General features: G+C 31.6%; 1 protein-coding gene across 1 annotated transcript in view; it reads left to right on the top strand.

Moving 5' to 3' along the window:
• Nucleotides 1–14,942, top strand: part of LOC129218194 (acetyl-CoA carboxylase-like) — a 282,701-nt gene that overhangs the window by 166,326 nt on the left and 101,433 nt on the right. The window contains exons 25-30 of the mRNA XM_054852411.1: nucleotides 5,374–5,577; nucleotides 7,719–7,837; nucleotides 9,070–9,207; nucleotides 12,336–12,456; nucleotides 12,938–13,039; nucleotides 13,123–13,179. Of these exons, the coding sequence (XP_054708386.1) occupies nucleotides 5,374–5,577; nucleotides 7,719–7,837; nucleotides 9,070–9,207; nucleotides 12,336–12,456; nucleotides 12,938–13,039; nucleotides 13,123–13,179 (741 nt within the window). The remainder of the gene's footprint in view (nucleotides 1–5,373; nucleotides 5,578–7,718; nucleotides 7,838–9,069; nucleotides 9,208–12,335; nucleotides 12,457–12,937; nucleotides 13,040–13,122; nucleotides 13,180–14,942) is intronic.

The raw sequence follows: 14,942 nt of genomic DNA on the forward strand, positions 1-14,942 counted from the left end.
GAAAATCTTTAAAGACACTTTTCACGAAGAACTCAAAAATCGCAACAGCAATAAACCACGGTTTGAGCTGATTCTGAATGTCCCTAATTGGCCTAGGATGAAATCTGTCGCCATGTTTCGTTTATTATCTGGCCATAATTGCCTACGAAAACATCTCTGTCGTATCAACGTGGTTCCTGACCCTTTCTGCTCTTTGTGTGATCTCCACGAAGTAATGGACATGCCTCATTTGTCCAGATGTCCTGCTCTCCCTCGGACATCCATCTGGGAACGCTATTGGATTGCTCATTTTCATTTATAGTTTTGTTGTTATCCTTTTGATATTCAACTGTCTTTAAATGTGCCATTGGAAATAAAAAAGAAAAAAAAACATTTATAACTCACAAATATCCTTGTTTTTTATTTTAATGTCAAAAACAGTTTTAGCATATTTTTCAAAACTACTTGTTCATTACTTCCTGATATTCAATAAAAATATTATAAAAGAAGCCCTTTTTTTAAATCCAGACTTAATACAAATGTTTTTATTACTTTGAAAGATATCATTATCAGGTAAAAATCTGAATGCTCAGAAAATAAATTTTATGTATAGTAGCTACTGACAGACATGATTCTAGCAAGTCATAGGAGTTGTAGGTGGTCCTGCAAGGACCTTGAACTAAGACTTGGATTAGGTCATAAAATATTTTCTAGCTGCACCTCTATTGAATAAACTAAATGAAATTTTGACTGATATAAATATTCAAAAAAAAAAAAATCTGTGCAAGAAACTAAATGATTTTTTAAAATTTAATTTTAAGACACTAAGTCTTCTTCACTGGTGTCCCACTTTGATGTCAAATGGGTGTCTGTCATGAAATTTCCATAACATTTAAGAAGTCGATTACTTGGAGCTTCCTGTAAAACTTGCTGTTCTATTTGAACTGCTCCTTTCACACTAATGTGTAATTAGGCAATAAATGTTAATATAAATGAAACAATTAACCCATGTTTTGAAGCACAAAAACTGAAAATTGCTGCAGACATGTGTTTCGGTGTTACAAGAAACACCTTTTTCAATGCAAAGAAGTGTGAGCTTCTGGATGAGAAGTCATCCAGGGAAAGCAACACAGTGGGATAGGAGACAGTATTAATACCAAAAAGTGGAAAATGACAATTTAATTTTAACCAAAATTAAATTGTTTTTAACCAAAATTTATTGTATAATTCCATCAGGAAAAAGCCGTTAAGCAATAAATTTCCAAGAAATCCCATAAACAATGCAAATTGTCTGAAAATGAAACCACTCCAAATAAATTAGCAATAAATTTACCAGCTGGGAAAAATTATGTATGAAAGCAATGTAACAAATGGAAAAATGCAGAAAAAGAAAAAATAAAGCAGAGTTAAGGAGAAACAAATTGGAATTAGTTGATCACGAAATGAAATAAGAAAGGAAAAAAATGAAAGGAAGAAATGTACAGATGTTTACATAAAAATTATAGGAAAAACTAAACCAATTTTTAAAATGAAGTCCACACAGAAGAAAAATACAGAATTGCAGTAAGATCGTTAATCAAATTAGACCGGTCCCTCAGGATTTGGAAAGATTCCCAAAAATCAAGATCCAACAAATTGGGGCATTTTTGAATAATTTGATAAGAGTTAAAATCTCCAAAGAGCGATTCCAATCCCAACAGTGTTGAGCAGTGCTGGATTTATTCAGCTTTTGTTTTTTCACATATCTTGATTTTGGGGAATCTTTACACATCCTGAGGAAATGGTCTAATTTATTTAATGATCTTACTGCAATTCTGTATTTTTCTTCTGTGCGGACTTCAATTTTAAAATTAGTTTAGTTTTTTTCTATTATTTTTATGTAAACGTCTGTACATTTCTTAATTTTATTTTTTTCATTTTTTGCTTTCTTATTTCCTTCTGTGATCAGCTAATTCCAATTTGTTTCTCCTTCGCTCTGTTTTATTTTTTTCCGCATTTTTCCATTTGTTACATTGCTTCCATACATAATTTTTACCGACTTATTACTAATTTTTTTGGAGTGGTTTCATTTTTGGACAAGTTGCAGTGTTTATGGGATTTCTTGGAAATTTATTACTTAATGGTTTTTTCCTGATGGAATTATGTAATAAATTTCGGCTCCAGTTCTAATTTTGTCTTTTCTGTTTTGTTAATTTCCACTTTTTGATATTTATACTGTCTCCTGTTCCACCGTGTTGCTTTCCCCGGACGACTTTTCATCCAGAAGCTCACACTTCTTTGCATTGAAAAAGGTGTTCCTTGTAACACCGAAACTCTTGTATGCAGTAATTGGCAGTGCTTCAAAACATTGGTTAATTGATTCATTTAATTTTCAGCACAAAAGTATTTATTCGTTAAATGTTCATGTAGTTTTTATTTTTGTAATAAATGTTTCCAATAGTTGTTTCCTTCTACTGATATTAGAGAGTATCAGATATTAGATTTTGTTTACATATTATGAGGCAGTGAAAAGCAAAGAATGAAGTGGACATTTTCAAGTTTTGAGTAAAACATGTTTAAAGATAACATCCGAGGTAGGCTTTCATTGAATTTTTTTTTCTAAATCATGCTGTATAGCAGCAATTACCAGGGCTACTGGTACTATCTCTTGCCCCCATGACAGAAGAGAGGGTCACCTACCACGTGTTCTGGTTATCTCCAAATTTTTAATAATGCCACTTACATCCCTTTGCTTCTCACTGCCTCATATGTCATTTTTATTCAGGATAGGGAGAAGCATTATAACAATATATTTTTCTTTTATCTTAGTTTTGATTTTAACTCATCACTGCTGATGGTTTATTTTATAGAGAATTTCCACAACTCTTATGTATATAACCATCCAGTCATTCAGCTATGAACAATTTAAGTATAACAAAATGCTGAGCTTGTTATAGTATAATCGAATGGGGGACCAATTTTTATTTTGTAACAATTGTACTTATTTTTTTTATAGCTACCTTTGTTTCTTTGCTGTTTTAATTAAAGTTATATGATAAACCTGCAATTGTTCTGGATAATTTTAACAATGTCAGGGCTCCCAAATTGTCCGCTTTTCCCGTCAAAGTCCGTTTTTTACGGTAAAGTTTGTTTCAGACCACTTTTTACCATTTTGGTCCAATTAGCTCGCTTTTAGTAGTTTCCTGTATATAACCCGCAGATTATCTGTTACAAAAGGGGAAAATTAATGAGCTTCAAGCTTCAAGTAATTAGCATACTATAATGACAATTTCGAGAGGAAATCTTTATTTTTTTTAGATAATTTTGTTTTCTAATATTGAATGTACCTCAAAAGTTATTACTTCTTCAGGTTTTAATTTAGTTGCTAAAATTGTCTGTTACATCAAAACTTTTTTTCTTTTGCATCGTGTCATCCGCGGATTATACGAAGGTTTTGTTTTTCTTCAGGCCGATTTTAGGACCTGCGGAATATATGCCACCGTGGATAACATACCGTGGAAAATTGTTTGTACTTAAAAATCAGATAATAAAAGTTTTCATTATATTAAAAGATACTGTGTGCTGATGTTTGTTACCCCTAAACAAACCCCCCTTTTTTATTGAACCTGACTTTTCCGTATTGTTTTGCTTCAGATTGATGTCATTCTCTCCCTTCAACCGCTGCTGCATACAAATGTAGCAAATGGAGAGGTTTGGGGGAGGAGTTATGACGTCAAATTCAAGCAGGGTGCAGCTACCGACATTTCTCCAAGGTTCGTACGTCCTTGAAAAACCTTGAAAAGTACTTGAAATAAAAATTTCATTTTCAAGTACTTGGGAAAAGTTTTCAAACCTTGAAAAAAATGTGAAAGTTTTTTTCAGTGCTTGGAATTGGTAGAAACACATTGAATTGTGTTTAAATATTTTTCAAGAATACTTCATCAGTGCAATTTTCTGAACTTATGTTCGATATGCAGCATCTCGAAAAATTGGATCCTGTGTTTGCGAGTTCAATCTTTTTGCATCCTGTTAATATTTTGATATTTTTGACAATCAGAAGTTATTTTTACATGCATTACCTTAGACTAGCTTATTTTATGTTTAATTAAAATAGATAATAACCTACTTTTTTTCGGAACCATGGAAACATTAAACTTACTTGGACTTGGTCCGAAAATTGTTTGTTGTATTTGAGATTTCAATCTCTTTGCATCTTGTAAATATTTTGATATATTTAGCAGTCGGAAATTATTTTGATGTACACCACCTTAGGTTAGCTTATTTTGTGTTTAATTTCAATAGATAACAAATTACTTTTTTTTTCGGAACCATGGCAACATCACTTACTTGGACTTTGCCAAAAATTGCTTGTCCTGTTTGAGATTTCAATCTCTTTGCATCTTGTAAATATTTTGATAGTTTTGGCCATCAGAAGTTATTTTGACATACGCCACCATAGATTAGCTTATTTTTTGATTAATTTTAATTGCTAATAAATTTCCTTATTTTTATAACCATGGCAACATTGCACTTACTCAGACTTCGCCGAAAATTGCTTGTCGTGTTTGAGATTTCAAACTTTTTGCATCTTGTAAGTATTTTAATATTTGGGGCAATCTTTTGTTATTTTCACATATGCTATCTTAGACTAGCATATTTTATGTTTAATTTTAGTTATGTTAGTAAATAATAAGAAAAATCGTAAGTAATAAAAATGTGAAACATATTTGTGAATGAATATATATTATCTTGCATAATTAGTGCTTTAATACTTATTGCAGTTATAACTTATTCTGAAGAGCAAATATATAGCTTATTCTGAATATTAGTTTCAAAATTTAGGGAAATGATCTATATAACGCAAAAACTCAGGTCCCAAGGTGTGCGTTTATAATGGTCTTCTACTGTAACTGTATCTAAAAGCTCTTAACTAGGTATGAACACTGATTCATCATTCACTCAACGGATTATTTATAATCAGCCAGTTTTCACCTGTTAATTAGTAGAATTTTTTTTTCAATTAAAATGTCTCTGTTAGATCATTCATGCTTGCTTGTCGTCCCCCCCCCCCTCCTCTCTCATACAAATGTTTGCGTAAATAATATATAATTTAATCAATAAAAAGTTCAGTTGTACAGAAGGTGGTAAAGGAATTGTATCATTAAAATCATTATTATGATTAATTAATTAATTATCTTCACAGATTTAGCAGCAGGCAGCTAATTTGCATTCTGGTGCTTCCTTAAATTTAATTGTGAATGGGCCTCCCAAGGTCCTCTTTTTAATCCTAACTGGTCCTCTTTAGTCCCCTTTTTGATTAAAAGTGGTCTTCGTTTGCCCTTTTCTATGGCTAAAATGTGTTGGTAGCCTTGCAATGTTTGTAAATTTGAAATGAAATGGGTCTTTTTTCATCAGGTACTTATTGCTGCTCATCAGCCTCCATATGAACTTCGTCATAATCAAATGGAGTCTATTTTTCTGTCTGCTATTGATATGTATGGTCATGATTTTTGCCCAGAGAATCTTCAGAAGTTGATTATGTCCGAAACATCAATATTTGATGTGTTGCAAGACTTCTTTTTTCATAGTAATACTGTTGTTCAAAGAGCTGCCTTAGAAGTAAGTAATGTAAAATATCATTTTTTTTCATACAAGAGTATTTCTTTAGTATTATACAGGGTGTTCTGTTTTAACCTGCAAGACCTTTATTTTTGTAACCGTTATTCCTAGATGTATACTTCCAATTGCAAAAATTTTCAAAATCAGATGTAGAGTTAAGATATTGAAAGTTTGAAGTGAACATAAAAATAAGTCAAAAAATAAAAAATTTAAATTTTTATATGGGACAAAGGTCCCCTAACTTATATTTAGGGAAGTAATCTCCATTGAAAAATAGTCTCAGCACAAAACGTTTAAAATTAGTACAACCAATATTCACTGTGATGTGAAACGCAGCGTTTTGTGACTTGCACCACTTTTCACTTGTCGTTAATAGCACTTTTTGTGGGAAAATATAGTGGTTTACAAGTGTTTACAATTATGCGTTCATAGAGTGGTTTTTCGCATTGTGTGTGGTTTCATAGTGTGTTTTTGCGCATTACACCATAATATTTGCATTTATTTTTGAATAGCAATGAAAAATATAAAACCTTGTTTTTCTTACTTTGTCGACTTGTCATTCTTCTGAAAGGGCACTAAGTTCCAATCTCATCTTCTGTATGGCTCCTGAAAACGTTGAACTGGAATATCTCCTTGAGCTTTGATCGCACAAATGCAAGTCTTTTGTGCCAGTAATACTCTTCAGTGGAGATTATTTCTCTAAATATTAGTTAGGGGAACTAGGACCCGTATAAAGTTAAAATTTGTATTTTTTGACACATTTTTATTTTTGCTTCAAACTTTCAATATCTTAACTCTGCATCTGATTTTGAGCCTTTTTGCAATTGGAAGTATACATCTGGGTCTAATGGTTGTGAAAATAAAGGTTTTGCAGGTTAAAATGGAACACCCTGTATAATGTATTAATACATTAATGTATTTTTAAAATTTAGCAAATTTTACTTTCATTGTAATTTTTTCAAAGAACATCCTGTTATTGATGTAAATCAGATATCATCGGAGAATTTTAGTAATAACACCTTCTGTATTACTTTTTTAATGCATAGAAATGCAATGTATAAAACTATCCCCCTAATTTTCATTTTTGCACAGAAAAATAAATTATCTACAGACCTAAATGTTAAGCATATGAAAACATGTTCACTTCTTTTTTTTACATTAATTTATAACTCTGAAATTCAAGTTTATGGAGGTGAGAAGTCAGAATAACTATACAAATTAAGTTTTTGAAGCAAACTCGATCTTTGCTTTTCGACAAAAATCTCACAACTTCAACTATGGATGAAAATAAACAAGGGGGCTCCCTTGTATCACGGAAAATAAAATTTGATGTCATTACTGCCATGTTTTAATGAGGAATGGCATTTTCTGTTTAAGTATTGGAGGTGGGAATTTTTTGTGTGACATGATTCCTTGTCCTACTCAAATGAACTAAAACATAATAGTAAAAAAGTGAATATACTTAAACAATTAGTATTTGAGACACTTGTGAAAGGAATAATCAATTAATAAGTATATACTTTTTATTAAACAAGTTATTAAGCAACATAAACTCACATCAGGTATGTGACAAGCCACGGAGGTGAGAATTCACATGTTGTGAACCAAAAATTTACTAAAATAAAAATTATTATTAAAAAATTGTTGGCAGGTTTAAGTAGATATATTGTTGATAATATTAAAAATCATTGTTAAATGAATTGATCCTTAAAGTTTTTACTGTAAAAGCCATGTGACAGAAAAGTATCTACCTATCTATCTATCTATCTATCTATCTATCTATATATATATATATATATGTATATATGTATAAAATATTCTTTATATATCTATTTCTATATATATGTATAAAATATTCTTTTAACTTAAAATTTACACTTATACCCTTAAGTTACTTTTCTGCAGTTGAAAGTATGAAGGTCATTATTTGATTTTATGATTCTGCTTAAAATATTCATAAACATCTGGAAAGTAATATTTGTTAAACAGTATTGAACATATGCAACTTTAAAAACCTTTAAAACAAAAAAAAAGTTTAGTTTCATGATACATCACTAAAATCCATATTAAACATTAAAATATTAATATTCTCATGTTTTCGGAGCATTTGGTTTGTTTAAAAAATGTGTTTCTGATAACAGGTTTATGTTCGTCGGGCTTACATATCGTATGAGCTGACTTGTCTCAAGCATGTTACTTTGGTGTGTGGGACATGCACAGCTTTATTTCAATTCCTTCTACCTTCTTCTCATCCAAATAGGTATGTATTTTTCTACATCAAGCTTTCAATCCCATATTTACAATTACTCTTACTTGAAAAAAAAAAAGCTTTGATCTGTTCAAAAGGTTGCCTCTTTAAAAGTTTTGAGTACTTAATGCAGTTTTCTTGTTTTGTTTTGCTCAAACGTTACTTTAAAAGTTTCAAACATGGAAATATTGCTCTTACATACTGCTTATTTTATCATTATTGTATTTAATTCACTTGTGATTCCAATTTATTTTCTACTTCATGAAAATAATGCTTGCTTTATTTTTGTACATATAATGTTAATTGGTTTACTTATTTTCTATGTTGGTTCAATGGCAATTTATTTTGAAATTCAAATTATGAATATTATATTTTTTCCATAAAAGAAAATTTTCTAATGAGATTTCTGGCTCATATTTTTATAAATCGAAACTTAAGAATTACTTTATTTTGAAAATGCTTAATTTCTTCTATTGATTCTGTGCAGATGCAAAATTTATTGTAGTTTGCAGTTCAGTTTCAAAGTATCAATATTGATCTGAATTAGTCAGAAAGTACTCTGCATTACCATTTTTTTTTTTTTTTTTTAATCTACTGCATCTAAAAAAATTACAACTGCATTTAAGCTCTAGACGCATTCAAATTTGTTTATAGTTTCCTTTTATCTGATCTCTTTTACTTCAAGTAATATTACCGAAGGCTGTTATTAAAATGTACTGTCTTATAAGTTAAAGAAAATAAAATAGGGAAAATAGCACAAATTTGCATTATGGATTCTAAGACATCTGTGCATGCATAAACTCACTTCTGTAACTCCGAAACAAGTGTATGCAGTTTCCTCTAATTTGCCTAATTACATTGTTTTCTTTTCTTTTACTTTTCAAGCTCGAAGGTGTTTATTCAGTTCCTATACTGTCTTATGTTTTTCTCTTCACTCTGTATTGTTTTTACTAATGGTAAATATTTTAAATTTTTTTCAATCCTTCGCCAAAGAAAACAAAATTAGTTTCTCCTCTGCCCTCATGTTTGGTTTGCTATTTACACTTGTCTCGCAGTACTCTTTTCAACTGATAAAACTAAACCATGGGATAATTTTCTTTTCTTTAGTTCTTTTTCTGTTTTTGTTTGTTATTTTTTAAAGAGCTTTCTATGCAAAATTTAATGATTTTCATAGATTGTCATGTACTTGCTATATTGTGATTTTGTTATGATTATGCTAAATTCATTACTATTTCTTTCTTTAGGGCTTTGCATTTCACATCTTGTAATATAAGAAATGAAGATTCTTCTGCTATTTCCAGCTGGGATATTCGAGAAGCATATGAAAATTGTCATCGTTTAGGACTTTTAGCAGCTTATACAAATTTTGAACAGTTTAAAAAGTGAGATGAGTGTTATGTTTAACACATTTTTTGAGTACTGAATATAATCTCTTTGTAAATTAATAACTTAAAATTTCATTTAGATTAACTAATATCTTGAGCTGCCTGATTTTATGATCAGAATCACTCATTGCAGTATAACCTCAGTTTTTGGGTTTTCCCTTTACAAAGCATAGTAAGTGTGAAAACATAATTTGGAAGCATTTAAAAATTCACTATACACTAAGAAAGGATTTGAATAGAAGGGCATTGAAATAATTTAGAATTGCAGTAGCTTAAGTAATTATTAAATTCATTTCGTCTAATATCTGAACAAATGATTCCAGTAATTTTTGCCTCAATATTGCCTTTTACTTTAATCTGAATCACTAAGAGAATTTGTGAATGATGTTTCTGCAAATGTTATAGCTTGAAAAGTTTTTGAAATTGTTCAGTTCTTTCATGGCTTCATCAAGGAAAGACACAACTTTTAAATTGACTTCCAAATCTTTATCCTCCTTGTCTGATGTCAGCCAAATCAGATATTTCGAGAGCTACTGAAGTAATATTTGCATCAATTCATACATGCTTTGAAATTAAAAGCTACTTGTAGCTTTTGACATATTTCACATGGAAAATTGATTTAAATGTTTGAAACTTTATTTTTAAAAGTTGCTGCATTGGTTTTATTATTACCTATTGATTTTATAATGCTTTCACATTGATTTGAAATACAGTAGACTCCGAATATGTGAATTAATGTGGCAGATTGGCGGTCCGGATAACAAAGAATCTGGATAGGACGGAGTTCCATCTTCTAACTCCATCCCCTACTTAATTTAAAACACATGTAATCACATATTTTAGATAAATGGCATAAGCAAAAGTAGTACTTACTGTTTTATTTAACAGATACATATTCAGTTTTCATTTTGAGAAAAAGTCCTTGATGGAGGACTGTTTTTGCTTTTCAGCCTTTTTATGAGAAGCAATGTCACTCCACTTATGCAAGCAGATTACACCAACTGGAGTCGCTTCCTCTTGCTGACTTCTATACTCAAGAGCTGCCTCAATCATTTTAAATCCTTCTGAGTGTGGGATGAGATTTTCTGTGATTTCCTCCTCCTCTTCTGGTGTTTCTTCTTGTACGATGTCATCGTCTGCCATTTCATGAGCTTCGTCATTTTCCATCCATTCTGTGATATCCTCCACTGACACAGTCGCATATTGGTATTATTTCAAATAATGAAACGAGCTTTTTGCTTTCTTTTTTTAATTCAGATTTGGCCTCATAAAGTTTATCTCTGTTGTCTAGCAAATTGTTTCAAGATTTTAAAAGTGATGAGCTTGGAACTTCAGCCTATGCTTCGGCCACCCATCTTATAACATCTAGCATGTCAATTTTCTTCAAAGTTGTTAAGTAATCTTCATCATTATCAATTGTTTATATCAACGATTTTCAAAATGCCGGCAATACCTTTTCTTTAGCATTTGAAACACACCCTGTTCCATTGGTTGGCAAAGAGCTGTTACACTGGGTGGCAAAAATACAGCTCTTATGCCACGATCAGTAAGTTCATCAGTGCAATGGATGAGATGATGCATTGTCAAGGATTAACAAAGCTTTTCTCAGCAAACCATTGTTAATCAAGTCTTTTTTGATAGTCTGTACAAATTCATTGTGAAATCAAGTCTTAAAAGATGGCTGAATTCATCCACACCCTCTTTTGATGTGTGTAATGTAGAGGCAGCGATTCCTGACTTTTAAGTTTTTAAAAAGCCTTAGGTTTTCTTGACTTTCCTATCAAAGTCAATCTAAGTTTATGATTACCAGTTACATTATTGCAAGCCAGGATGGTGACTCTTTTCTTACTTTTCTTGTATCCTGGAGCAGCGGCTTCTTTTTTTCATGCAAGGGTTTTTGTGGGAAACATTTTATAATTAGGGCTTGTCTCATCGCAATTGTAGAGCTGCTCTTCAGAAATGTTCTCTTTTAGCATAAGTTCAGAAAGATAGTTTTTGAACTCAGTTACAGTCTCTTTATCTGATTATAAAGCTTCTCCACATATCGCAATCTGGCGAATACCAAATTGTTTCTTCCAACGATTCAACCATCTATCACTAGCAGTAAATTCTGATTCCACTCCTTCTAATTGTTTTGAAAATTATAGCACTTTTTCCTTTAATATCTGCCCAGTCACAGGCAAATCATTTCCTCTTATGTGTTCTGTCCATTTAAAAAAATCTTTATAACATAGTTTTCTTTCTTTTTTTTTTTGTTCCATTCCCACTGCTTTGGGCAGCACACCACTTTTCAATTTCTGCGTGATTTTTTTTCCAGTCACTAACTGTGCTTGTACCAACTCCTAATTCCAAAGCAATTGTTTTTTTTTTTTTTTCGCAGTTACTCCTGTGTCCGGTCGATCAATTGCGCTAAGTTTCTCCTCCATACTAACAACAACCATTTTTGTTTAACACCCATTTTCTTTTTAGTCTTCAATAACTAAAAATGCACTAAAAAAACTAAGACATAGCCAAAATAACGCAATCAAATAACATGTGTTATTAGACCCAGTAAAGATGAACTAGAACCTTTCCTCTTGATTAGTCATAAGTGTAGTGTGCGAAAATGACCGCGAGACAGCTTCTAACTTTTGTCATTTCCTCCTCCCCCTACTCATAAAGTGAGTAAAGATGAACTTGAACCTTTCCTCTTGATTAGTTATAAGTGTCGTATGCAAAACTGACCGCGAGACATTCTAACTGATGTGCCACCTGTGTTATTGTGAGATCAGAATGCACAGAGGTTGCGTGCAGGGGGTAGAAAATGAAAAACATTTTAGTATTCTTCATTTTCCCCATGCACTTCCATAATCAGTTTTACAAATGACCAATTTCAAACATTCTTTACTAGGCCGGATGGTATGGATTCCGGATAATCGTGAGTCTACTGTATTCTATTAATGTTAGTTTCAATAAATGGCTAATTTTAGTAAGAGTGCTTTTTTTAAGAGCAGCAGGGCCTGCATTTAGTTTATTTCATTTGTTTAAAAAAGAATGTTCATAAAAATCTTGTGAGGTCTTGTCTGCTCAAAATTTTTTGCAACGTTCCAGACAAGGTCAAATTTGTTTGTTTCTGTGCTTTTCAGTGAATTTGAGGACTTGATAGAAGTTTTTGAATCTTCTGGCTGTGCTAGAAAAATATATGATGCAAATACCAGCATAAATGAGGAAGATCGTGGAAGTTTTTCAGAATCTGAATCTGAATCGGTAAATAAACAAAATATTTAGTGTTTTAATTGTCACTATTGTCATGTTTTATATCCTCTTAAAAGTTCTTTTTTCAGTACAATAAATGTTTTTAAAATTTTTCATGCATTATTTGATTAAAAGATGATTTGCTTTATGTACTTCATTGAAAATGTAAAAGTAATGTGAAAAATATTCAAAAGTGTTCATCAGTAATAAATTTTCTGAAAAGAAATTCAAAAATAATAAAAAATTATAAAATTGCTAAACAAATAAAATCAGCAGGATGTGTTTTTATCCCCTTATCCAATTTTTCACAAAATAGATTATAAAGAAAAGAAAAATGTATCAAGACCCTTGTAAGTTGCTGTAAACTTCAAATTTAGTAACACGATTCTCAATAACTACATTTTCTGGTAATAAAAAGTTTCAAATCAACACATTTTTAAATCATGATTTTATTTTTCTTCATGCTGCTTATGAATCTAAATTTACTTTTTAGCATGCAGATTACTGGAACATAATAAATGTTGCAATTTTGATGTCAAATGTTGAAGATGATGCTCATTATAGTCAACAGTTTTTGGAATTTTGCCAATCTAATGTAAGACTAATTTTAATTTTTTTTTCAAAGAAAGTACAATATTATAATTTTTCTTTAAAATATGCTTTTCCTTTTCATTGCAGTTGAATCTTTTTGCTCAGAAAAAGTTGCGTCGTATAACATTTGTTGTTTTGCATAAGGTAAATATGTAATACTTCTAGTCTAAATTTTTCTAAGTAACTTTTTCTTTTTTGTCTTGCAGAATCATGTGTTGAGGGATGTAGTTCTTTATTCTTTTACATTACAGTTAATACTTTATGCCGGATACTATAGTGTTATTGTATTTGTAATTTAGTATTTTCTCAAATATATATAAATATATATGTACGTACTTTCCATCACAGAAAGTACTGTAAAAGGAAACATACCTTGTGAACAAACAGCTTCACTACAGAAATGATATTATTAATAATGACCAACCAGAAAATTGAAAAACCAAAAATGGAGAGGGAGAACAGTCAGCTGAGAGATGAAAAGAGAACCGCTGGGACCTCATATAAGTATTTCCATAAACTTTATTGAGAGACCTTAAGAAAGTTTTGTGGGACTCCCTTTCAGTTTTTTAAATTCTCTGCTGTTGGAATTTGATAATACTGGAATTCTTCATTGCCATTTTGTGTTTTCATTTTTTCTTTGAACTTTCCTTTACCCAATAGTCACCCATGTGTCTTTCACCTTACCCTCACATCTAAGCACTAGTGCTGGCTACAGTCTTCAAAGTCATGTCTTCACCCTACGTCTATGTGACTGAATGAACTTGGGAAGAAAGAATTATCCATGGCGCCATCTATTGCTGAAAATTCTTTCATTTCTTGATCCTCTTTATTAGGGTGATATCTTGATTGTTTTCTTAAATGTATATCCACTTAAATATAAGTCAATTTGAATTTGAGAGTAGAAGTCTAGTAATTAAAAAGAAAATTAAAACATTACCAGCTCCACTGTCTTAACAAATTCAGACAATATTGAAGAATTAATGTAAAAAGTGTTCTCTCTTATTATGTTAGACAAGTTCAGACAAAAGAACATTGGGTGGTGCAAGCTTAGATGCCTTGATGCAATTATCAGATGAATGAGAAGAAACCCCTGCTGTTAATTTTAGGTTAAGTTCCTGTCCCAGTATCTTTACTATCTTTAAACTACATAGTAAGGCATATTGTTTTGAGCATATGGAAGTTGGAATCCCCCCTTGGTCCTAATGGGTGTAAGGGGTTATTGGGTTAATAAACTTTGCTATCTAGAAAACTATATGTAAATACATTTAACTACAATTGTTTTTCCTTAATACTACACATTACTGTCTGAAGAATGGAGAAGCTTAGCAGCCCTGGTTGCAGTTTTGTATGTTTTTGGGACTTAAACATTCTGTCAATTAGTTTATAGTTTATTTAAATTTTTGGTTACCAATCATTGGATGAAACTTCCATGGCTGATGAGATATATATACGAGGGTTATTTTTTTTCAAGTTCTGATCGATCACAGAGTGAAAACCAGAAAGTCAAGCCGATGACGCTGTGCATAGATTTGTTGCGCAGTATCTCAAGTAAGATTGTGCAGAGCATCAGGTTGCTTTGGTTGTTTCGAAGCATGCGTGAACGAGGACACAAGCCTCGAACAATTGCGTCTCCTGCTAAGTGTGAAGGGCATGCTATAATTCGATTTCTGAATGCTGAAGGATGCAATGCAGCCGAAATTCATCGACAAATGAGTATTGTGTACAGTCCAACTCCATTGTCCTTCTGCATGACAATGTCCGCCCATGCACTGCTGCTTTAACCAAAAATCTCCTGCAGCTGTTTCGCTGGACAGTGTTTGACCATCTTCCATACAGCCCAGACTTGGCCCGTTCCAATTACCATCTCTTTGGTCACATGAAACGCTCGCTAGGAGGACAGACATTTG

The sequence above is a fragment of the Uloborus diversus genome, chromosome 3, assembly GCF_026930045.1.
Source record: "Uloborus diversus isolate 005 chromosome 3, Udiv.v.3.1, whole genome shotgun sequence".
NCBI classification, from domain to species: Eukaryota; Metazoa; Arthropoda; class Arachnida; order Araneae; family Uloboridae; genus Uloborus; species Uloborus diversus.